The sequence below is a fragment of the Brassica napus genome, chromosome A3 (assembly GCF_020379485.1).
Source record: "Brassica napus cultivar Da-Ae chromosome A3, Da-Ae, whole genome shotgun sequence".
In the NCBI taxonomy this organism is placed as follows: Eukaryota; Viridiplantae; Streptophyta; class Magnoliopsida; order Brassicales; family Brassicaceae; genus Brassica; species Brassica napus.
In genome coordinates this window covers 15,474,172-15,497,933 of record NC_063436.1, presented here as the reverse complement: position 1 = coordinate 15,497,933, position 23,762 = coordinate 15,474,172, and the positions used below count along the sequence as shown (strand labels likewise).

Below are 23,762 nucleotides of genomic sequence, written 5' to 3'. Positions count from 1 at the left end.
TTGGCCTTGTCTGTCTTATTCCTTCGATTTCAATCTACATTATCCGAACGTTCTAAAGAAATTGTACACACAAGTTCTAAAAAAAGTTTGTAAATTTTTGTATTTGCTTTATTTTCATTCATTTATTAAAACTATTATAGCTATTTGATATTTCCATCCCGAGTTTTATTGTGAAAAAACTAAATTTCGTAAGTTGATTTTACTAAATTGCTCAATAATTCGTTCTATTATTTGTTATAATCAATTCATATCCTTTTACTAAAAGAAAATCAATTCATATCCAACCTGTTTCTCCCCCACATGCATTCAATGGAACCTTGAAAGCAAATGATCATAACTAAAATATACTCATATATATTATAAAATGAAATGAAACTACTTTCAAATCATAGCAAAACTTTAATTAATTTAAAGGAAAAAAGTTTCTTGGTAAGTCACATGATATTAGTATTATAGTGATTTCTGTTGCTAAAAAGCATTTAAAAACAACTTGATAGGTACGAAAATTGAAATATCATTATTGAAAATTTCTCAAATAGAACTTTTCATTTGAAAAACTTTGGTATGAATTTCTTAAAGAAAATTTAATTTTATATTTAAATATTAATATTTATGGTAAAAATCTGTAGTTGAAATACACTTATGCGGACCAGTAATTTATCTCTTAGAAACGAGTTAAATAAATTCAAATATTTTCATAAAACTCTTATCAAATTTTTCACAAACTAATTCTTGAGTGGAGAGAATGCTATATTGTTGCAAGAATAACCTCAACAGAAATAACGAGGCTCTCTTAGGTATACTCGTGTGGTTACACTTAAAAGTCTTTAATAACAATCTGTATACATAGGCAAAACCAAAACACAACGTAATCAAGACTCAATGGCATCGACAGGAAGTGAAGTTGTCCTTTTGAGACATTTTGGTAGCAATCTTTCTCCACACATCTTCTCCTTCACACTATCTTCATCTCTCTCCGGCCGCCACTGAGACTTTAACTGCTCATCTTGCATCTCTCTGACCTCTATTTGGCACTTAGCTTTAAGCCATCTTAACTCTTGTTGAACCTGATGTTCAGTCTTATCAACCACCTCATCATCGCAGTATAAAGACGGCAAAAACGAGAACGATCCAGAGCCTGATAGATGGTTTAGACCGTTACTTGCTTCACACGGAAACGTGATTTCAGGGTTTTCATATACTTCTTCTTCCTCTTCCTCTTCTGAATGGTTTTGTCCCGAGTCTATCGAGCTAAGCTCTCTGCTTTCTTGCTGTTGCTGCAGCCTCCATAACTCTCTAAGACGAACCTCAGTTTCTCTTATTGTGATCTCTTCAAACCGGCCATGAGTCTCACCGCACCCGTTTCTACAACACTGTGCAACGTTTGCTCCAGGATTGGTCCTGAGGAAGTCCATCACGGACCCCATTGAGGTGCGGTTCGATACGCAGTTGCTGCAAATGTTTGCGTTTGCAGCCGCTGCAGCAGCCGCAAGAGATTCTTCAAACGCAGGGCCTGGTCTCCAACTGGGTACAAGTCTAGATATCTCACCGTCTATCATGTTGGCTATCTTTGTGACTCCGTGATCGTCCATATCAAGCTCAGCTACCATCTCTGTTGCAACACTCAGTGCTGTGTCTGTCTCTATGTCAAATGGGAAGTAAATGTTTCGGACACGCCCTGCAACAAAACAGTTTTTTACACTCTTGTTAGGTCATAGTCATGGGCATATTATCAGAAACCGGAAAACCGAAGCGAAAAAAACTTAAACCGAAATCAGACCAAAATTTACAAAAACCCAAACATCCTAAAAATAATAAAAATATTAATTAATTTTAGAGAAAAAGATTAGGATAGCACCAAACCAAGTTTTTGTTCCCAAAGTAGCACTCAAGGCTCAAAGTCACAAAAATAGGTTTCATTAAAGAGGTAAATATACATTTATACCCCTTGGGTTAATTAATCCAAACCTTAGGGTTTAGAGTTAAGGGGTGGGGTTTTGGAATTAGGGTTTAAAATTTTATAAAAAAATAAATACTAAAATAAAAAATAAAAATTTTAAAAACAGTTTCAAAAAGTATTTTTAAATTATAAAAAGAAAAATTGAAAAAAAATAAAAAAACATTTTGAAAAAAAAATTATAAAAATTTCGAATCTGAAAACATATAATCTGAAACTATAAAAAAAATTATTTTTTTCATTTTTTTTATTTTTATTTTATTTATTTTTGTTTGTTTATTTAATTTTAAACCAATGGTATTAGAGATATTTTATCCTTTAATGAATGTCATTTTTGTGACTTTCTCTTTCTAGTGCTATTTTTGAGACATAAACTTCAAAATGTGCTATTATTGACAATTGCTCTTAATTTTACTTTGAAATAACTATATACTAGATTTTGACCCGCACATTCGTGCGGATATTTTTCATCTTATGAATGTATACTTTTGATTTATTATAAACATTTTAAGTATATAATTTTAATTTTAGTGTTATATATTGTGAATATAAACCTATTACTGTAGTAAATTGTATACATGGTAGCATCCATCATATTATTTTAGTAAATTTTATTGATATAGAATATTTTTTGGATGTTATGATATTAATTTTTTTTTGTTATTAAATTAAGACTTCAAAATATTAGATTACTTTAATTTTTATAACATAGTTTGTTTTTCCGTGTTACATTTCAAGAAGTTATTCTTTATTATCTATGATTATACCTTTTGAAAAATTTAAAACATTATCATTTTAAGTTTGCATACTTATTTTTTTAAATTTTATATTTTGTCAAAATTGTTTGGAAAATTATACAACTATATTTGAGGTGGGAGATTATATGATTTTTGAAATTGTTTTGTTATTAAATAAATACATTATTTTATATAAATAATTTTAATTTCGGTAAGATTTTTATACATCTCTCAGAATATGTTTATAATTAATATAAATATTAAATTTATAATTAAAATTTGATTTGTCATTAATATTTTGAATGAATAATTAAAATTCTATAGTTTTCTAATAACATATTTTTAAATAGTATATGAACTAAAGGTTAGTTATAAACTATTATATTTTTGTATATTATTATTTTTTAAATAATATATTGTTGAGAGTTTCAAAATAAAAAAATAAGTTGTTGTAGATATAATAGTTTAACCTATGTTAATGAATTTATGTTTATAAATTTATTTTTCTAAAAAATATAATATAGTTTACGAATTTAAATACATTTTGATGATGAGTGATAATTTATTTAAATGAAAATATTTTAAAAATAAAATAGATAAATTTACCCATATTTAATTCATATAGTACTTCTATTTTAATATAATATATAATATAACTAAAAATATATAAAATAGTATAGAATTTTATTTTCTTGTTTTATAATAAATTTTTAATTAACATTGAATTATAAAGTTATATTAGTATTTACGAAATTAATTAAGTGTTATTTTATAAAAATATTTAGAAAGTTGGTAAGATTTTGTTAGATTCTTTTTCAACATAATTTGTTATATTTAAAAATAAATTATATTTATATTTGTTTTATTATTAATGTAAATAATGAAATATGTTATTTTTTTAGAGGGTCCTAGTATGACTTGTTAAAAGTAGATAGAAAATAGAACTTTGTTTTAATAGATTAGATATTCAAGGAACCAAACACATTTCTATGTCCAAACACGTGCTATTCTAAAGGAAGTCCAAAAATAAATGAGAACTTGTAAATGGTAGATAAAAAATAGGACTCTATTTTAATAGATTAGATGAAAAATATGATTTATAAAAAAAAATTATTAAAAAGACGAATGATCCTAAATTTGTTTGTTTTTTAACGGGTTAAACTCAGGTTTTCGTTTTTTTGTTTTAAACCCGAACCAAATCCGAACATTTCTAATTTGATTATGTTTTGGGTTTTATGAAAAAATAAAAACCCGACCCAAACCTGTCATTACCCGAACCGACTCAATTCAGAAAATGTTCAATTTCTAAACGGGTCCATATAGGTCATGTAAGAGTCAATAGTAAAGTGATTGTTGTTACCTTCTTTGTCAGTGATCCTAAGACGCAAGAACAAGCCACCATCATCTCTTCTCTTGCCTTTAATAGTTATATCAACATTACCAGAACTCTTATCTTCTTCCTGTTCATTTCCATTTCTACACTCAAATAGCTCAATTCCATGAGTCTCCTCTGTCTCAGCTGGATTATAAGCCCATCTGTTCGGATACTCATGGTGGCTATCATAACCATTTGAATACTGACGGTTCAAAGAGCTACTAGGGTAGTTGTAGTAGTCAGCAAGATGATGATGCGGCTGCCTAACTAGTGGCACATCCATATCAACTGATCTCAAATCAAACTCACCATCATCTATACGTAGGAAAGGGTCATCTAGTAACTCACGAGCAGAGACTCTAAGTGAAACAGTGGCTAAACACTTCTCTATGAAGTATTTAACTTCCGGGTCTTTCACCTTGTACAATGCATCTGGTTTCTTCCCCTGAAACCCAAACTTATTAAAGCCTTTTGAAAACAGAAAGAGATGAAGCTTTTTTTTTAGTAATGGGAGGGAGAGTCTCACCGACATAACTTTCTTGTAGATCTGAGCAGGGTGTGTACACTCACTGTAAGGATAATCAAATGTAACCATCTCCAAAATGCACATACCAAATGAGTATATATCAACTAGTTCGTTATAAGCTTCTTCATAAACTTCAGGAGCCATGAACTCAGGTGTCCCTACACAAAAAGACCAAACACTTTCACCATCAGAAACAAAAGAACTTAGCAGAGAAAAAGTATGTAGGGGTTTGATGTGTATATAAAATGTAACACCCGTCTCATCCTCTCTCGAGAACGGCATGTTACTTATGCAAAAATATCGAATTAAACCGATTAAATATCAAAACATTTAATAAATTAAATAGAGAAGAAAAACACTTAGTATGAATAATAAAAATAACTTTCATTAAACCGAAATAAAATCGTTATCATTCCAAGATTCCTTTCAAGAACACTAAACCATCCAGACATCCAACTAATTGCCGTGCTCACCTACGCAATGAGCAGCGTGGGACTTTCTTAAAATGGCGGCGAGGCCAAGATCTCCAATCTTGACCTCACCTTGATTGCCATTAACGAAAATGTTGTCACATTTGAGATCTCTGTGGATCACAGGAGGGTCATGGCTGTGTAAATAATGTAAGCCTCTCAAGATCTGTCTACACCAATGCTTCACAGCTCTTATGTTCACTCTCTTATGCCTCAGTCTATACCTGGATCCATTATCAAAACCTCTCAGACATCATATAAGAGCCAATGATAAAACTAATCGTGTAAGATGATCTTACTGTCTTAAAGTGCCAGAAGTGAACATTTCAGTAACGAAATTGATGTTTCTGTTAGCTGTATCAACCCAAGAGGTGTAGAACTTCATGATGTTCTTGTGTTTAAGGGTCTTGAGGAGATGAATCTCACAGTAGAGCCTCTCTAGATCTTCAGGGCTCTGTAAGAAATCGTAGAGTTTTACTTGGTTCCATGCTACTTCTATGCCTTCATATTCATCAAATGCTCTGTAACTACAAATCATCAAAATAAACAAGATTAGTGTTTTTTTTTTTTTGCAGAATCTGAAATGGGTTTAGGTCAAAGCAATAAAGAGATCCAAAAGAAGCAATCTTTATGTTGTGGGGATCAAAAAGTTTAAACCTTTATGATGAAAGAACAATAGCATCCATCACCAGATCTAGAGAGAGAGACTTGGTTACTTACACAGTTTTTGAAGCTCCTTTACCCAGAACTTCATTGTACTGCAAGAACAACAATAACATTAAAAACTCAACAAAGAAAGAAAATGATTGAGATTTGGTTAAGTGAGAGAGGAAAGATTACTCTTCCATATCTTCCAGTGGGATCAACTTCAACAAACTCAGAGTAATCTGGTTCTAGATAACTCAGATTGTTCATTTCTTTCTCCCAATCAAGAGAGAAAAATAAAATCTCAAAATGAAAATAAAATAAAGTATAGTATAATAGATCTATCAATAAATATCTCTCTCTCTCCTTTTATTTTAATATAAGGGTGAGTTTCGGTTTCTTCATAGTCATCTTGTTCTTCTATAATAAGGAGCTGAACAGAGATGATGTAATGAAACTAATGTAGATAAGAACAGTATCTGTATTTAGACTCATTATTACATTATAATGAATAGTCTATAGTGAGAAAGAGAGCGAGAGAGGGGGACTTGAGCTGAGAAGACAGACAAGCTGACCTTTTGCAATAGTTCCAATGGAAGTTTTTTTTCTTTCTTTTGATTGGTTATTACAGAGAAATACAACCACCTCGTGAGAGAAAGACAAAGACGGTATGCGTTTCTTGCGGGACGGTGGTCCACAAAGGGTAAACTATAACAAAATATCTACAGTTCATCTCTCTCTTTTCTTTTGTCAACTGTTATAAAAGTCTCAGTAGTAGCAACTAGCAACGGTTTTTACATGGTCTAAACTACTCCATAAGAAACTAGAAGTCCGTGTTTTTAAACCCGGACCGGAAGCTGAACCGAATAATTTTTAGGTCACGGTTCAATATGGTTTGACTGGTCAAACCTGGTTCAATAATATGGTTTAATAAATTTTAAAATAATGTTAGTAAATAAATATGATACATAATTAAAATATAAATGAATTTAAAACATAAAACATTATAAATATAAACTAGTTTTATGTTTACGTGGATGGTTTATAGGTTTTTGATAGTTTTAATGGTTTTTATCAGTTTAGTTACTCTGAGATCTAATCCGGCTACGTGATCGGTTTATGGTCGAACTAATTATTAAATCCAACCCGGCTACGTAACTGGTTCATGCTCGAATTGATTCAACCATCGGGTCGGTCCGATTTTAAAAACACTGCTAAAAGTCTAGCTGCAACAATTTATTTTTGTGTGTTTATCAAATAACTAGGGTGTTTTTTTTTTTTTACTTTCTGATTTTTTATTATTTAAATATAGTAATGTAAAGTGTATATACATCCCCAATATTTATAAAACTATAACAATTCGATGGTTGGACCAGATTCAACTATAAATCGATTATATAACCAAATTGAATTTTAAAGTCATTGAATCGGATAAAATTATTAAAATTATACAAAATCTATGAGTCATATAAAAAAACTAATTAATATTTTCTATGCTTTATATTTGATACTTATATATTTTTAATTATGTATCATATTTACTATAATTATTTTTAGTTTTATATATTAGAAATTTTTTGTCAGCGATTAAGAATATATATATATATATATTATATTAAATCGTGATTCAAATAATTATTCAGTTTAGTTTCCTATCCTTTTTGAAAACATTGAACGCCCCCTCCTCCTTCCTCCCATTAGGCAATTGCAAAGCTATCTACAACCTATGCCAACTATATCTTAACGAGTAGCCTATTTCTACCACAAAACAACAGTGCTACATAACTAAAGTACCAATGTTTACCATAAGAAGCTTTTAACAGAAACTGTAAAAATGAAAACCTAATCTGGGATTAGAGACAGCGAGACAATACATTAGCTTGTCGACTGGATGTTCCGAAGGAGGCAACAATGGCTAGTTTGGCCACGTGTCAAGTTGCCTGCGTTATCACACTCTCTCTTGACCATACATCAACTCAAATATAAATCATATATAGTACATTGAGCAATAATCATAACTAAATTCAGATTTATTTTATAGTTTTTTCAAACTTTAAATATATGATCATATTTTCAACAATAATATAAGTCCTTTCGACCATATACTACATGTTATTATGCCTTGAAATAAACGGTATTAATCGTGCAATGTAAATAAAGTCGTGCCATGTAAATAAAGTCTCTTGATCACATTCTGAACGCCGTGACCATGATTGGATCTGGATAAAGCTTGTTGAAACATTAGTCTTAGTCCACAATTTTTATAGAACTAGTATACATAGTTATAGATTCCTAAATCGTTAAAAGTATTTTTTATTAAAATTCTTAAAAACGTTTATTGTCTCCAAAATTTCATGGCCATAACATAAATATATTCAGAGTAATTTTTATGCTTCTGGTTGTTTTCATAACTAAACTTCATTTTGATCATTATTTTGTTTTTGTATATGAGTATATCCTTTACAACCATTAGACTAATAAACCCTTGTTTACATCAGAGGGAAACGAGACAAATCTACGTGTATTTTAATATCACTTCAACGGTTCAACCATTAGACTTGTAAACCTTGTTTAGGAAACGAGACAGATTCACATCTATTAAACGGCCAAAAAAATCACAGTATCTATTTAATAAACCACAAGAGATCGATGGGGGGGCCTGGGGGCTATATAGTTTTATATGAAGAACACACATGTGCATGTGGGTGAATACAAAGACATGCACGATCATCATAGCCTTTTAAATGAAAAAAGCAAATAAGACTTGGTTGTGATAATGAATCAGACCAACCACATCTTATCCCTTTGGCCTTTTCCTCACACCATTAAACTTTATCATAAAGTTTTATTTTCATTGCTATTGATTTTCTCTTTTAAAATCTTTATACAGATTACTATATTGGATTAACTCTATTGCCAATAATTTTAATTATTAAATTGGACCTTGTTTAATATGACTACTTCACTGGTGATTCCGTGCTTGCCCGTACGGAAGTCACAAGTAAAGGTAATCCAAAAAGTAATCACAAGTTCACAACACCTAACCTCAATAAATTACTACTAATAAAACAAAATTAATTTTATCAAGATACTGACAAAATTTGCATCGTTGTCGCTTAACGAATATTAAATTAACCAGGCATATGAATGGATCCAACTATCCATCTAATCTCTGTAATATATACATCGATTATTTAAATTGTGACATGAATAATAACGTTTAGCTGACAAACAAAAATAATGGTGATTGTTATTGATATGATATGCTTGGACATAATTAGTATTGACAATAAATTTATGAATGATTTAACGTACAACTAATCAATATTTTATTATAGAATCACAGGATTGATTAATATCCTAAAAATTACGATTGATTGTTCTTGTCTATTATCGACAGATATTTATTTTATTGGCTTTCTTTGTTTGTACTACCAACTATGCTTGGTTTGCTCTAATTTCACTAGTTCTGTATATATTTACGTTGTTTCATCCATCATAAACATTCAAAACATGCAAATTTACATAATAATTTTTATACATCAAAGGCAAATCTAATAGCGAAGTCTCCTCAAGTTTGAACATTAGAAAATTTCAAATCATCTAGAATACTGGATTCAACTCAAACTTTCGATTTCATCGTATTTATAAGTCTTGTTAATCTATTAACAAATGATAAACTAATACTCAAAGGTCAAAGACTGAAGAAGAACCCTGGAACAAAATAAGTCAGAAAAATATTATATAATTGCGTTAGAAGAAATATATAACAAAGGCTTAAACTCTATTTTAATTCGTAGTATAAAATTCTTATGTAGCTAACTTCTTTGGTACGAAAATGTTCCGATCTGAATTCAATTTAGTTTAATAATTCTATGTGAAGAAACTGTTAACTATGTTACAAAAAAAAAGAAACTGTTAACTAAGCTGTATCGATTCGGGTTAGTGTTGGGTTGCCATGCAATGCATAAAACCCAAATGTGATTTAGTATTATTGAATCATTGAATTTGATATATCGAGACAAACATACTATGCTTATTAAAGCCCAGTATACATTTGTGTCCGGACATAGGTACTCATCAAAATTGTAGACTAATTAAATGTTACTAGAAGGAATCTGCTGTTTTGAACAAAATTATCAAGATTAACCAAAAGTTGAGTTGCCAAAATATAGATGCGAATATGTGTGGCAACGATCTTTGAAGTGTTTATTATATTGTAACGATCAAAACAACAAAAATGGTCGATTATGTGGAAGAATTTAACAGCTATGGGAACAATAACAATCTTTAAGGCTTGGAATATCAGTGCACATGCCATGAGTATCACGCCAACCATGTGTGTTTTGTTTAATACAAGTTTTATCACAAACATCGTTGTCGCATGGTTTCATTGGTATTGAATATCCACACCATTTTCCTGAGGGAAAAGGCGGCATGGGAATCATCCCTGCGTTTCCTACTTCCATCTCTGCATCATTAGAAAAAAAACTAGATATAACCGAGTCGAACTTACATCAAATATAAGATGAAGAGCACGAGAATGATTATTTACCAGCAGAGAAGATGACGAGCACGAGAAGAAACGCTACCAAAAAGCTCTTCATATTTTTGTTGTTGTATGTTATTGTTTGTAATCTCTTGCTTTTGTTATAAGAAAGTGCTGTAGATATTGACTGAAAAGCAATGCATAGGTGGTTATATATATATTAAATACAAACGATGATCGCTCCACTAATTAATAAGAACGAAATCTTGACTCTGGCCTTTTTTTTTTTTTTTACAGCTCTTGACTCTGACCATTTTAGCTTGCCAAATCCGTTGAGTGATTTGAACTAGCAAAATACTAAAGGGGTGTTATCGGTTAGTAGAGATTTAAAGTTAATTCATTTGGTTTTATAATCTAGTGTCATTCAATGATTGATATTAAATCTTTTATCAAAATCTTGTGTCATTGGTTACTGTATTTAAAATATTTTGTTAAAAGATTTTGAAGTCTAGTGTTGTTGGTTCTTGTATTTACAATCTTTTCATTAAAAGAATTTAAAATATATTGTTATTCAATTTAAGATTCAAAGACAAGATTTAAATACAGTAACCAATGACACAAGATTTTAAAATATAGTGTTATTCATGTTTGATAAAAAAAAATTAATTCCTTTGACTTGAAATACTTTCGATGGATTTGGATACAAATTTATGTGTAAACTATAGGAGTCAAAATCTGACGTAATACCTCATAATTTTATAAACATTTCCAGTTAAAACCAAGAATCAAATGAAAAAAGAAACATGATGATGAAAGTACTCATCTAGTGGCAACATTTCTCACTTTAATAAATCAAATTCTTTGTATTCAAAAAATATATAAACAGTTTTTATGAAGTCAATGTCTCCCATTTTGTTTATAAAATTAGCATCTGGATATTTCATCTATATCAATTATTTGATCAAACCTAGAAAATTGATTTCATTGTTGACTAAACCCAGATTTTCTATCTAATCTATTAAAACAGAGTCCTATTTGAAATTACCATGGCATATTTTAAATTTGGACTTATTGAACATGTTGTGACTAAACAAAAAAAAACATGTTTTAAATTTTAAATGATAACCAATATACTTAAATTAAACCAATTTACAATTATACCATCATTTATAACTTCTGTTAACCAAAATCTAAACCAACACGGATATATAACAGTGTTGGCAAATAGTGTTTCTTTGTTCAAAAGGATTAAGAACAAACGTGTACATATTTTTAGTTGTATCTAAGATAATAGTGTTTGAAAATAACTTTTCTAATGATGTCGAACATCAATAGTAATTGCTTAGAACAAAGTAAGGTGTCTTCTTCATTGTGTTTATAAGATTTGCGTGGAACAAAATAACACAATTCTTTATGCAGATCAAATCCCTATTTGTTCCATGTATTTGATGTTTTCTGTGTTTAATATATTTTAGCTCGATTTGTTTTGATATTTGAGGATTTCTGTGTTCAATAAGTGTGTTTTCCATTGTGAAATCATATTTTCCTAATGCTGCCGACGTGCCTTAGCTCGGGTTGTATGATTAAACCATGTTTAAACACGGTTCTATAACTTGCCAGTTCCTGATTAAACCAGTTTTACTATTTAACTAACCAGATTAATTGTATAGTTTAAACACACTTTACAAATTTTGAACCGACAATATTCTGTAGTTCCACAAAATATTCCTAAAAACTATAAACCTTCCAAAGAATCGCCAATTGTTCCTTAATTTTAGCTACTGAAATTTCCGTAATTTTTGCTACTACTAACTATTGCAATCTTCCATTTCCTATCTTAACCAACCATATTACCATGTTTAAATATTGGTGGATCTAAACTATAAAGGTTAAAAAGCCAAAAATGAATATTCCACTATGAACTATTGAAATCTTTGATTTCCTATCCTAACGAACCATATTACCATGTTTTAGTACTGGTAGATTTATTCTATAAGAGATAACAAATCGAATATTCAATTTATTTTAGCACGGTTAATCATCTTTTGTAAAAGTAATAATTTGATTCCTTTTATGTTTTATGCATATCTATCACTTACGCGATGAGAATTAGGGTCTGACATGTTTAAATATAACGGTTGCGGTTGCGGGAATTTGCAGATGCGGGTGGTTGCGGTGTTAAGTGTTATAAAGCGTTTTGTATGGTTGGCACGACGTTTGAAAATTGTTGTGTTTGCGGAATATTTGTGACTGGTTGATTATAAGATATTGCATCAGTTTAATAATAAATTACCAATATTAACATATTATAACATATAAAAATATAAATACATACTATTGTAATAAAATATAATAATTATCAATGTAATATGACCAATAATAATATTATGTTTATTTATTTAATTTTTTTAATTTGTTGAAAGTTATAATTTAATATTTTTTGAAGATTTATATTAAACTTTAAAAAATATATTGTTTTGTTTTATATATGTGTATCTTTATATATGTATCTATATTAATTTTTTAAAATTCTAATGAATAGTTAGTTTAAAGTTTTTATAAAAACAATTGACACTGTTTGTGAATTTAAATTAATATATAAAATATGTACATATTTTTATTTATGATATTTCCATTTAAATTTTAAATTTAAAAATTTTGAAATATTTTTGAAAAAAATATATTTATTTATCCACCCGCAGCCGTCCGCAACCACAAATGCTTGATGGAACCAGTTTTTGATTTTAAAAGGTTCGGATCGGTTTGAACTGATTTGTAGCGGTTTCTATGATTGTTTGAAACGCTGTCAACCGCAACCAACTACAAAAGCTACATTTGCGGGTGGTAGTGGAGAAGCCAGTCAGGCCCTTAGTTGTTATATAAAAAGTATACTCTGAATTTAGTTAAGCCAGTCAGGCTCTTAGTTGTTATATAAAAAGTATACTCTGAATTTAGTTAACCATATATGATATGTTTTATGCATATCTTCTCGATTAAAAGAGAAGTACCATTTTTATCAATCATTTCATTAATTACATTTATTTAATTATTTACATTAATCTATTAAATATATAAAGATATTAATAATAAATTAATTTTAACTGTAAATTTAAATTTTATCGTTAGTTATAACAAAATGTTGAGAAAAAAATCTAACAAAATCTTTCTAAAAATTTAAAATATTTTATTTAAATTAATACCATTGATTAATTTCGTAATTAATAATATATACTATTATACATTAATTTAAATAAGATTTTATTATAAAATAAAAGTGTATGCTATTTTTCAAATTTTATAAATATATTCTATATCTTCTTTATTAAAAGAAATACCATAACAAATTCATACTAGATCTATTTCATCAATTACATTTATTTGATTATTTAACTTAATATATTTAATATGTAACATTTCTAAAAAATCTTATAAATTATATAAATATTAATAAATAAATTTTAACTGTAAATTTAAATTTTATTTTTTACTTATAACAAAATATGTTGGAAAAAATCTAACAAAATCTTAATAAAATTTTAAAATATTTTTAAATTAATGCAGCGGTTGATTTCATAATTAATAATATAGTATTATTATAATCTATTTACTTATAAAATCCCACAATATACTAAAATAAATAACATAGAAATATAAATTATGCTAAGAAAATATCAGTTCTATAATAACTAAATAAAATTTTAAAATGTGTTGTATTCAGTCTGTAAAAATTAGAAAAAAAATGAAGGAGATTCTCAATTTGTTTATTTCATACTATGAATTTATTTTACCAAACTCAAAAATATATTAATATATAATAATAATTAATAATAAAGTAAAGTGTATAAAACAAATCATTATACATTAATAAAATTGAATAAGAAACATAACCAATAACATTATAGATTTACACAATATATAATACTAAAATGTAAATTACATCTTTGAAAGTTTTGCGATAGTATCTGTTATATATTTATAAAATGAAAATCTATCCGCACGGATGTGCGGGTGAAAAATCTAGTTATATTCATTAAATTGGGATTTTTTTTCCCTATCTTACTTCAGATATGCTATATGCTATTACATTTTTCACTGATAATAATGAATATAAAACATCATTTTCATTGTGTATTAATGGTGATCTTATGATAATATCGTTTTCTTAGAACATATATTTTATAGTTTTTAAACTTTGGAATTACAATTCAATTTAAAATCCTTGAATAAATTGTAATTCTGTTATAGAAATAAAATCATATTATGTTGAATTTATAAATACATCAACAAAGATTTAAAATATATAAAGTAAATCATGTATCTTAGATTGTAAATGAATAAAAAAAAATAAAATCTAACCTATTTGAAATCTAATAGAATTGATTTTAACTTATATAACCAATAACACCACCTAAGATGTAGAGTATCACAATATTTTTTCTAAGTAATTTGACCTAGCATAATACATTTCTATAAGTTTAAGAAAATCAGAAAACAATATCTTATTCCATAACTGTAGAATATATGAATTAATTGGCTTTTGGTGAAAATCTAATATATTGTTATTGTATCACATAAAACATAATTTTCAATAAACAGAAAAAAAATCTTGGTACTTACAACTTTAGGTATATAAGATCTTGATCAAAATAGTTGACTACAGCGGGTTTAAATTTTGAGAAGTATTTATTACATAAAAGACTTTAAATTACAAAGCCCAATAGAAATAGCCATACTACTTTGAAAAAAAAAGAAAAAGTAAAAAATAGTAGTCATTCATCATGCTTTATAAATTTAAGTTGCTATTACTATACAATATACAACATCACTTTTGTACAAATTCAACATAAATAATTGATGAAAGTATTTAGTTTAAAAATATCACTCAAGTATCTTAGAGAGCCCATTATAAGGAAAGGTTTATAAAAAAATCTCAGCTAAAAAGCCCATGGGCTTAGATAAATCCAGAATCACACGGCTCTCCGTTTGCCGCTTTCCCGCTCCTCCTCCATCAAAAACTCTCCTCCTTCTTCACTAAACGATCGAACTTTCTTCTTCGTTGCTTGGTTCCGGAAGCAGTCAAAGTTTTTTATCGGAAGGCTAAAAAAAACTCGCCGGAGATGGACACACCGGATAAGAACCGCATCTCCGCCGTTTCGTACTGCAACTTCGAGGTTTTCTTTCTCCCACTCCTATTTTTCAGCTATGATAATCAGTTCCCAGAGATTATGAAGCTTCCCCGCGTGAATCTACATGTAGAAGTCTCCTTAATCACCTCGTGTTCATCGGACATATTCGCTCCAAACTTTTAGGGATGAAATTAGGGTTTTGGGGGTTTAAGATCGTCCTCGTTGGGTTTATTCGAGTAGAATAAAGTTAGTTATTGACATTTAATTGTTGCTGAATCGAGTTTTATATATATATATGATGCAGGATTCACCAGTTTTTCAGTATATTAACGGACTTTCCCCAATAGAGCCAGTGAAGGCTGATCATGCCTTCCACTCGTTGGCGCTTGCATCTCCTTCATCTCTCTTTAGCTCGCCGCAGATAGATTGCATCAAAAGGTAGGAGGAGAAAATATTTGGTATTGTTGCGTTTTTTGTAAAGAAAATGATGATATTTGTGTGGTTATGTTTCTTCTTATAGGCATCATTCTCTTGATCTGTCTAGTCCAGTAGTCTCCCTTGGTAGAGAAGATGTTGTGTTTGAGATGAAGTGTGGTGGACCTGAGGAGGAGATGGCGAATGTTTCTGAAACCGAGGCGTTTAAGGAGCAGGTTAAGTTAGCTATTGAGTTGGCGAGTTCTTTGAGTACTCAAATGGGTTCTTCTGATGAAGTGGTAGTACCAATGGATGCTGAAAATGAAGTGATAAAACAATCTGGTGAGTTGTGTAGACGGATTAATGAGCTTGATGCTGATTCGGATATGGTAATTCAAACCGAAGAAATGGAAGGTGATACTGGGTCTGGTGAGCAAGAGATTCCAAATGCAAAGGATTCAAGAATTTGCTCTTTTACTTCGGTGCCTCAGCAGTTTTCTTATCACTCAGGGAATGTAGTACAGCCTTGCAGTGTTCAAGTTGCAGCTGGAGCTCTAGACACCATTCTGAGCAGTTCATCGAACGTTGCAGCTTTTGATTCTACAGCCAAAGCTGAAGATGATGATGAAGAAGCAAACCTCAGTAGCAAGGTAGCATTTCAATCTGTTGATTTAAACTTTGAATAGAACTTTTCTGATAAAATATAATTTGATTCTTGCAGCAACGGAGTGTACGCAGGCGCTGCTTGACTTTTGATTTGGGAGGATCTTACAAAAGGGTACCTTTGCGTGATTCCACAAACGACCTTCCCCTTGATGTTACATCCATCAACGAAGCTTCTAGTCCTCAAAACTGTGTAGACTCCAGCAAACAAGAGACCGATGAGATTCTACCCGTACCACGAACTATTGGCCTGCACTTGAATGCTCTCGTGAACCCCTACCGAAATAAATTTACTGCCAAAGATGGCTGTGTTCTATCTCATGCTGCAGAAGAATTCACAACTCCTGTTTCCACAATAAGGGATTTGGTTGCCTGTGATAACCAAATCATGGAGGAGGCGTCTGAGAGATCTATGGAAGGAGAACGGGTTGAGGAACTTGGCAGTTGTAAGCGCTGTAGATGTAAAAGATCCAGATGCTTGAAGCTGTAAGTTGTTTTCATTCTTCTCACACAATTTTCTTCAAGTTACCTTCATCTCACCTGATATCTTTTGCTTCATCTGTTACAGGTACTGTGATTGTTTCGCTGCTGGTCTATACTGCGTCGAACCTTGTTCGTGTCAAAATTGTTTCAATAGACCAATCCATGAAGATATAGTTATAAGAAGTCGTCGAAATGTTGAAGCTCGCAACCCATTAGCTTTCGCTCCAAAAGTTGTCTTGACTTCTGCCTCTGCTACATATTTTGGGGTAAGCCATATCATGAGATCAACAATGAGCTCAAATAGACTCTACTAACTTATCTTGATTTGCTACTGAAAGTATGTTGAGGCAGTGACATGTTATTATGTAACTCATGGTAATTATAGGAGGAGAGCAACAAGACTCCTGCTTCAGCAAGACACATGAGAGGATGCAACTGCAAGAAATCAGGATGTTCAAAGAAGTATTGTGAATGCTACTTGGTAAGTTTGGTTTCGTTTATTCTAATAAAATAATTTCCATTCATTCTTCTTAAAAATGTTTCAATGACATGTTTATCAAGGTGGGCGTTGGATGCTCGGCGAGCTGCAGGTGCATAGGATGCAAAAATATTCTCTGTCAAACAAATGGTAATCTTTTCAAACTTCAAATGCCATTTCATTCGAGTTAATTAGAATTAGCTAAAGATTGTTTTTTTCATTAATTTCTCAGAGCAATTCCACTTACCTTGCGCGGTAGAGTCTGATGCGGTTACAATCAACGACGAAGCTAAAGATCATTGTGATTATATCTAAGTCTAGTTCGGTAGGTATATATATATAATAAACATATATGAAAGTGATAATCCCTGGTTAGGAAAGTAAATGTGCTCTGTTTTACTCTGCTCTTGTTTAAATTTATATTGGTTGTTTGTTTGTTCGTTCTTTTTCACTGAAGAAAGTTTTGTAACGGTGGTAACGATACTTATCTCCTTTGTCATCTATTCGATTGTTTTCTCTTATGGTTGTTGCGAGTTCGTTCTTGAAAGCAAGCCAAGCATCGAATTATTAAAACAAGTAACAAAGACAACAAGATGACTTTGATCTGGTCGATCTTGGCCAGAACAGAACACTATCATTTGGATTTTGCCTCAGTCTCGTGTCAATTCTATGGCAAGTGACAGAGATTATTATGAACTCAAAGCACATGACAACCAGTACAATGGCAGAAGATCAAGAGGAGGTTTATTCGTTAAACTGAAGTTGATCATGTAAAGACAAGATGGTTTAGTGATGATAGAACATTCCTAAGAAGACGAACAGGTCCAAAACAGAAACAATATCTTGTGGAATGTTTCTAAAACAAGCGTTGCATAAATTATCCAAAACTGGCAAGTTTATACTATGAAAAGTCACAAATACATCAAACAGAAGAAGAAGCTGAGGGACCAAACGAGTGCGAAAAAACACAAAGCATTAAAGATACTAAAGTTTGGAATTAAACGATCTCTCTCAATTTGAACACCTCTCTTAAGCTCCAATGATCTCAGTAGGTTCTTCGACCACTGTCTCATCAGCCGGCCTGTCAACCTTCACACCAACATCCTCTGCTGTGTAGTCTCCGTGAACCTACACAGATTTATAAACCAACGCATTTGATTATTATAACCTTTGATGATATCTCAAAATATTTAAAAAAAATGTTGTTAGGGTAGTAGTTTGTCTTTACCTCCATGAGCTTTCCAAGGTCGAATTTGGGAGCCTTGAGGATCTTGACTTTACGGATGAAAACATTCTGAAGAGGGTAGATTCCCTGAGTTGCCTTCTCAATCTCTTTCCCAATAGATTCTGGAATAAACTTGGCAACAAGCTCCTTGAGGTCAGAAGATGAAGCTTCCTTGATCATAATCTCCCTCATCTTGCTGCGAATCTGAGCAATGCACACAAACAACAAAGGATTAGGTGGTAAGCTCAGGAGAAAAAAGATAGCATAACTAAAGACTATATATACCTGACGGATTTGGCTAGATTGAGCGTAGCAAGTTCTCTTGACTTGGTTAGCACGTCTCTTGGTGAAAGCAATGCAGAAAAGCCTCAGAGTGAAGTTGTCAGTGGTTTTAACATCAACATGACACTCAATCAAAGTCTGCCACTTTTTCACCAAGGATCTGAGTTTATCAGTGGTAAAGTCCATTCCCTAGTAATCAAACAAAGAGCTAAAGGTTAAATACAATACCTAATGTTAAAAAAATCAATGTTTAATTAAGTATGTCCTTACCCAGAACTGGGTCAAGACATTCCTGCCCTGGACATCTTCAGCTCTCAGACGGATCTTCCTGTAAGCGTTGTCCTCATCACCTTGGAGATCAGCAAGAGAAACCTCAAACACTCTGTGTTTCAAACCCTCTGATGCAATCTGGTATGTTCCAAAACACACACACATAACAACATTTAGATACATTAAAAGCATTACCATAACACTAAAACATAACTTTGACTTTTCATTTACACAACTATCTCACTAAGTTCCGACAAATCTCAAAGCGATCAACGAGCTTGTAAGAGAAGAGACATTACCTTGGTACCCTGAGTTCTAGAAACAAGTGTCTTTCCGACATTTCTATGAGTGAAGTTAGAGGGAGCCTTGATGTCATACCAATCCTTCTTGGAGAAAGGATCAACACTGCCATCATCATTTCAATAAAGACACAACAACAAAATCAATTACAATGACTCTCAAATAACTAAAAAGAGCTCAAAATTTTTTATAATTGCTTACATCTTCTTCTTGCCTCCCTTTCTTCCTTTGGAGATTCGCTTGTTCTTCCCGACGGCCATGGCTGAGGATAGTTAGGTCTCACGAGGCAGCAAATGCAAAGATGTATAACCCAAAGTGAATGATACGGCGCTTGGTGAATTTAAACGTGCATCTAGGGTTTTGAGTAGTGATGTCGTTAGTGGGCTACGTAGCCCACACTTAATATTTTTAATACCCACCCAAATAAACTTGAATCACTCAGTTATAAACATAAATGGGCTTTTTCAGCCCAACGACTGAAAAATGGACAAAATGTTTCTTTTTTCTGGTCAGATAACAAAACAAACACATGATACTACTACTTTGTAAAAATTATAGATATGAATATTTAACAAAATCCAACTGAATTTAAAATTATAAAAAATACAAAAGGAATAATAATTAATCAGTTTAGTTACTATGTAACAGTTTAAATTATCGTACATTTAAGCATAGAACAAACTAATAAAAAGATTTTTTCATTTCATCAATGTTTCATGCTCCTAAAATTTTTGCAGTGTGCTACATATCACGTAAAATTGATCATTTAAAATTATATAGTTAGTTAAAATTTAATATATTTATACGTCAAGTTCTTCGAAATCATGTTATTTGACAATTTAGTTGTATTTGATAAATTCGTGAAAAAAATATAGTTATAATTTCAAGACTATATACATGATTACTAATGTTTCACATTCTTTGCCAATTATTTTTTTTGGTATTCTTTTGTTAGGATTGGATAAATTTAATTGACTTGATTAAATACCTCTAGTAAACAGTGTATGTATGAGTTTATAATAAGCCAAGAGTGAAAATTGAATAAGCAAGAACAACGAGTGATAATTCTGACAACAAAAAAAGCTTTAACCAAGACAAATGTGAGCCAGCGTTTTTTATCTGGTGGTCTCTGATGAACTTAGAGCTTCAAGCTTCTTAATGCAGAAGAGAGGAGGTTGAGTTTGGCAGGAGCTTTTTGCTTGTACTCTTTCTCCAGAGCAGTTGCAGCTAGAGACTGAAGCTCTGGTGCAGCCATGTCCTTGTCCTCTTTGTTCCTGCCTTTTGAGAGCTGTGCTATTGCTGATCCACACTGATTTAACACAGATGAATCACTTCAAATGTGTGTCACTTGGATATGGATTAAACCTGTGTGAGAAAGAAAAGAGATCTTACCAAGCATATTCCAAAGAGGGCTCTTGTGCTTTTACCACCTGTTAAGTCTATGGTTGATGCATAGTACTTTCTTGCTGCTATGAGGTTTTCTTGTCCACCAATCGTATAGAGAACCTGATTTTGGAGAAATTACAAAAAAATTGCATTAGTAACACAATACCAGAAGAATCATACATGGCCAAAGCGGTAATTTATAGTTAACTTTCAAAGTTTTGGATTTCGAGTATTAGTTGTGCGAACAATGCTCAAAGCTCCATGTGATAGACTGATAGTTAGCTCTTCTATTGCTACTTCATGAATGTCTACTAAATTCAAGTATATGATGCATGCTCGATACTATGTCTTAAACAGACTTTCTGGTGATGGCCATAAATGTATTAACAAGGAACAGCATGACTTATGTTTAGCAATGGAATTATTACATAGACTTACCTCGGCATATGCTAAGTGGTACAGTGGAAGAGTAGGCTGAGATAAAATGAGCTCTTCGTAGCAGAAAGCTGCTTGTTTGTACCTGTTACAGATTATAAATTAGATCGGATTGAAAAGAGATAGAGATCCCAAAAAATGAAAAATTATAGTTAAATGTTTGCTTAGTGAATAATTGTATGTCAAAAAGAGGCGCACATTTGCAAGGAAACATAAATTTCTGCAAGCTCTCTCCATGCATCATGATCAGCCATGAATCTACATAAAGACAGAAAAACAAACAAAGGTGATCAGCAGTGGTATGTTTCATCTGATAGATGATTATTAATCCAATTTAGGGTTGGTTAGTAAGTACTCACACTTCAAGATATTTGTTAAGATGCTCAATGGCTAAGGAAGGTTTTCCCTGCGCCTTTGCCATAGCCACCTTTCTTTTGTGTATAACCTAGACATCGAGTTTTACTTAGCATCTGGACGCAGCAGCTTGTGGGTAGTTTAATGAAAGCAAAGATGTGGAAACTTACTTGATCGAGTGGATTATCCTCCAAAAGGATTGAATAGGCTTTTTCAGCCTCTTCCCACATTCCCTTTGCTTCTAGAAGCAACGCCTCCAGCTTTCCTGAAATATATTAACAAGATGCAGTTCAGATTGAGATCAAGTTAAACTAAGAAACTAGATGCCTGCAGAGCCCAACTTTAATAGAAAACATCAGCGCACCAAGAAGACTCAAAAATGTCAAAATAGACAAAAAAAAAAACTGTGAGTAATAAATAAAGCTTACACATGTAGACCATACGAATTAAGCTTGGCTTAGCTTGTATACTTAATAGTTAATGGTTTACCCTAGTAGCTTAGCCTAGAGAGTAGGATGCTAGCAAAGTGTGAAGTCCAGCAAGAGTGAAAAAAGTTTCTCAAAGGTTGATATGTACTTACCCACACGTTTGCTCTCAGGAAATTTCTTCTGTAGAACCTTTATGCAATTCTGCAAAAAGAAAAGAAAAACAAGCGCGCCTTTTATGAGATATCCAAATACTAAGTACGGAATTGAGAAGAAGGATTTGGAAGGCAAAGGTGAAGTCGAACTATACTTATCAATCTTTATTTTAAGAATGCATCCATGATTTTTACAAGAAGGTTGCGTAAAAATGCAAGAAATAAATCTAGACGCGAGGCTTAAGCCTGAATGTAAGCAATCAGCAAACCATTTTTCTTAAAAATAGGAACATTCTCAAGGTAACAGTGGAAAGCATAAAGGGAAACTCACCTGTGCAGCACCAAGAGACTGACAGTCCATAGCTGCAATCGCTACCTGCTCATATAAAGTCCATTCTGCACACACAAAAAAGGAAATCACTTAGCTCCTTAGGTTTATAAACACACCCATCATCTCTTTCACTGCATTATTACACAATCAGTGTAAAAGTCAACCTCTAATCAGCTAAGACAGCAAAAACAAACCGAAGCAGATTGAACAGAGACATTACATGTACAAAAACAAAACAAAGTCCATCAAGACAAGTTCTTCTGAAACAAAGGTCACTCCTTTATGTTGTCAGCTACTAAATGTGAACAAATCAATGTAATAAAAAAAAACACCAGCTAACTACATCAATACAGATTTGAGAAGCACATCAAACAAAACACAATCAATTGAGAAGCAAATCAACAATGAATTGAGAAATCAACATACCATCTGGACCAAGAGAGGATCGCTTTCCCGGATCGTTCAAGATCGAGAGACCATGCTTGAGCACAAGCTCTGATCTGCGAACCTTGAGCTTACGAACGAGGCAGAGATACTCCCAAACACCTCCTCCTCCGTTCTCAACTTGATTCTCGAGTTGGTTTAGCTCCGTCTCCTCCGTCTTCGTCACCATCTCTCTCTCTCTCTCTCTCTCTCTCTCTCGGCTCGGCGATTCGGTTGTGGATCTGTTGTTAGTGGGAAGGTCGATCACTAAAGTCTCCTTTCTACAAAAGAAGACAATTAAATTTATCCGGTTCGGTTTATTTTTTGTACCGATCTGGTTAGGATCTTCGGTTCGGCTCAAGTCAATGATGATGGAATATTTGATTTGTACCGATCTGGTTTAGAACATTTTATCGGTTTGGAGATATTAAAAGCTCAACTAACCCAGAACAGTGCGTTAAATATTAATGATTAGAGCTGGAATCATTATTTAGGTTTTGAAGCTTCCAATGTTACGAACCGCCTCGTCCCGCCCCGCAGTTAACAGTAACAAAAATCTCTACATATACCATATATCTATACATTTTTATAACTGTTAAAACCGCACCGCAGTTAAACCGCTTGTCCTGCATCGCTCAAACCGCAGTTACCATTCGGAGCCTGAATGTTATAAACCGTCCCGCACCGCCCCGCAGTTAACGGTAACAAAAATCTTCATATATACCATATATATCTATACGTTTTTATAACTGTAAAAACCGCACCGCAGTTGAACCGCTTGTTCTGCACCGCAGTTGAACCGCTTGTTCTGCA

At 31.9% G+C, this 23,762-nt stretch overlaps 5 protein-coding genes across 6 annotated transcripts; 1 reads left to right on the top strand and 4 right to left on the bottom strand.

The window, feature by feature from the left end:
* Positions 1 to 770: 770 nt before the first annotated feature.
* On the bottom strand, positions 771 to 6,386 carry LOC106439001 (serine/threonine-protein kinase WNK1). 2 transcript variants are annotated; one of them, XM_013880334.3, is made up of 7 exons: positions 5,906 to 6,386; positions 5,786 to 5,823; positions 5,365 to 5,592; positions 5,069 to 5,289; positions 4,596 to 4,753; positions 4,055 to 4,514; positions 771 to 1,678 (listed from the first exon to the last, which is right to left on the bottom strand). In XM_013880334.3, the coding sequence occupies exons 1-7, from the start codon at positions 5,978 to 5,980 to the stop codon at positions 873 to 875; spliced, it is 1,986 nt and encodes a 661-aa protein (XP_013735788.2). In that variant the 5' UTR covers positions 5,981 to 6,386; the 3' UTR covers positions 771 to 872. The 2 variants fall into 2 exon arrangements, with proteins under 2 accessions (XP_013735788.2, XP_048632225.1); XM_048776268.1 differs by lacking the exons at positions 5,786 to 5,823; positions 5,906 to 6,386 and adding an exon at positions 5,723 to 5,741.
* A 3,508-nt stretch (positions 6,387 to 9,894) lies between these two features.
* Positions 9,895 to 10,424, bottom strand: LOC111214625 (putative defensin-like protein 317). The gene is made up of 2 exons (XM_022717616.2): positions 10,266 to 10,424; positions 9,895 to 10,181 (listed from the first exon to the last, which is right to left on the bottom strand). The coding sequence occupies exons 1-2, from the start codon at positions 10,315 to 10,317 to the stop codon at positions 9,973 to 9,975; spliced, it is 261 nt and encodes an 86-aa protein (XP_022573337.1). The 5' UTR covers positions 10,318 to 10,424; the 3' UTR covers positions 9,895 to 9,972.
* A 4,757-nt stretch (positions 10,425 to 15,181) lies between these two features.
* On the top strand, positions 15,182 to 17,764 carry LOC106443886 (protein tesmin/TSO1-like CXC 4). The gene is made up of 8 exons (XM_048776267.1): positions 15,182 to 15,370; positions 15,630 to 15,763; positions 15,846 to 16,389; positions 16,461 to 16,888; positions 16,971 to 17,151; positions 17,271 to 17,366; positions 17,447 to 17,513; positions 17,596 to 17,764. Exons 1-8 carry the CDS (start codon positions 15,317 to 15,319, stop codon positions 17,676 to 17,678), a joined length of 1,587 nt encoding a protein of 528 aa, XP_048632224.1. The 5' UTR covers positions 15,182 to 15,316; the 3' UTR covers positions 17,679 to 17,764.
* A 450-nt stretch (positions 17,765 to 18,214) lies between these two features.
* LOC106439000 (40S ribosomal protein S3a-2) lies at positions 18,215 to 19,816 on the bottom strand. Its single transcript, XM_013880333.3, has 6 exons — positions 19,642 to 19,816; positions 19,440 to 19,545; positions 19,141 to 19,278; positions 18,874 to 19,059; positions 18,592 to 18,792; positions 18,215 to 18,491 (listed from the first exon to the last, which is right to left on the bottom strand). The coding sequence occupies exons 1-6, from the start codon at positions 19,698 to 19,700 to the stop codon at positions 18,393 to 18,395; spliced, it is 789 nt and encodes a 262-aa protein (XP_013735787.2). The 5' UTR covers positions 19,701 to 19,816; the 3' UTR covers positions 18,215 to 18,392.
* A 581-nt stretch (positions 19,817 to 20,397) lies between these two features.
* LOC106438999 (ER membrane protein complex subunit 2-like) lies at positions 20,398 to 23,222 on the bottom strand. The gene is made up of 9 exons (XM_013880332.3): positions 22,953 to 23,222; positions 22,527 to 22,591; positions 22,196 to 22,244; positions 21,786 to 21,880; positions 21,621 to 21,706; positions 21,460 to 21,519; positions 21,265 to 21,346; positions 20,833 to 20,946; positions 20,398 to 20,749 (listed from the first exon to the last, which is right to left on the bottom strand). Exons 1-9 carry the CDS (start codon positions 23,137 to 23,139, stop codon positions 20,579 to 20,581), a joined length of 909 nt encoding a protein of 302 aa, XP_013735786.2. The 5' UTR covers positions 23,140 to 23,222; the 3' UTR covers positions 20,398 to 20,578.
* Positions 23,223 to 23,762: the final 540 nt, after the last annotated feature.

Bases quoted from the DNA above. Each gene is read 5' to 3' on its own strand.
- LOC106439001 (XM_013880334.3), bottom strand. From the start codon at position 5,980: ATGAACAATCTGAGTTATCTAGAACCAGATTACTCTGAGTTTGTTGAA. The intron at 5,824-5,905 runs GTAATCTTTCCT...TTGTTCTTGCAG, and splicing joins CCACTGGAAGATATGGAAGA to TACAATGAAGTTCTGGGTAA. The intron at 4,515-4,595 runs GTGAGACTCTCC...TTTGGGTTTCAG, and splicing joins TCTACAAGAAAGTTATGTCG to GGGAAGAAACCAGATGCATT.
- LOC111214625 (XM_022717616.2), bottom strand. From the start codon at position 10,317: ATGAAGAGCTTTTTGGTAGCGTTTCTTCTCGTGCTCGTCATCTTCTCT. The intron at 10,182-10,265 runs GTAAATAATCAT...CTAATGATGCAG, and splicing joins GCTCGTCATCTTCTCTGCTG to AGATGGAAGTAGGAAACGCA.
- LOC106443886 (XM_048776267.1), top strand. From the start codon at position 15,317: ATGGACACACCGGATAAGAACCGCATCTCCGCCGTTTCGTACTGCAAC. The intron at 15,764-15,845 runs GTAGGAGGAGAA...TTCTTCTTATAG, and splicing joins CAGATAGATTGCATCAAAAG to GCATCATTCTCTTGATCTGT. The intron at 17,514-17,595 runs GTAATCTTTTCA...TTAATTTCTCAG, and splicing joins TATTCTCTGTCAAACAAATG to AGCAATTCCACTTACCTTGC.
- LOC106439000 (XM_013880333.3), bottom strand. From the start codon at position 19,700: ATGGCCGTCGGGAAGAACAAGCGAATCTCCAAAGGAAGAAAGGGAGGC. The intron at 19,060-19,140 runs GTAAGGACATAC...TTTGATTACTAG, and splicing joins ATGTCTTGACCCAGTTCTGG to GGAATGGACTTTACCACTGA. The intron at 18,793-18,873 runs GTATATATAGTC...TGCATTGCTCAG, and splicing joins AATCTAGCCAAATCCGTCAG to ATTCGCAGCAAGATGAGGGA.
- LOC106438999 (XM_013880332.3), bottom strand. From the start codon at position 23,139: ATGGTGACGAAGACGGAGGAGACGGAGCTAAACCAACTCGAGAATCAA. The intron at 22,245-22,526 runs GTGAGTTTCCCT...TTCTTTTTGCAG, and splicing joins AGTCTCTTGGTGCTGCACAG to AATTGCATAAAGGTTCTACA. The intron at 20,947-21,264 runs GTAAGTCTATGT...CTCCAAAATCAG, and splicing joins ACCACTTAGCATATGCCGAG to GTTCTCTATACGATTGGTGG.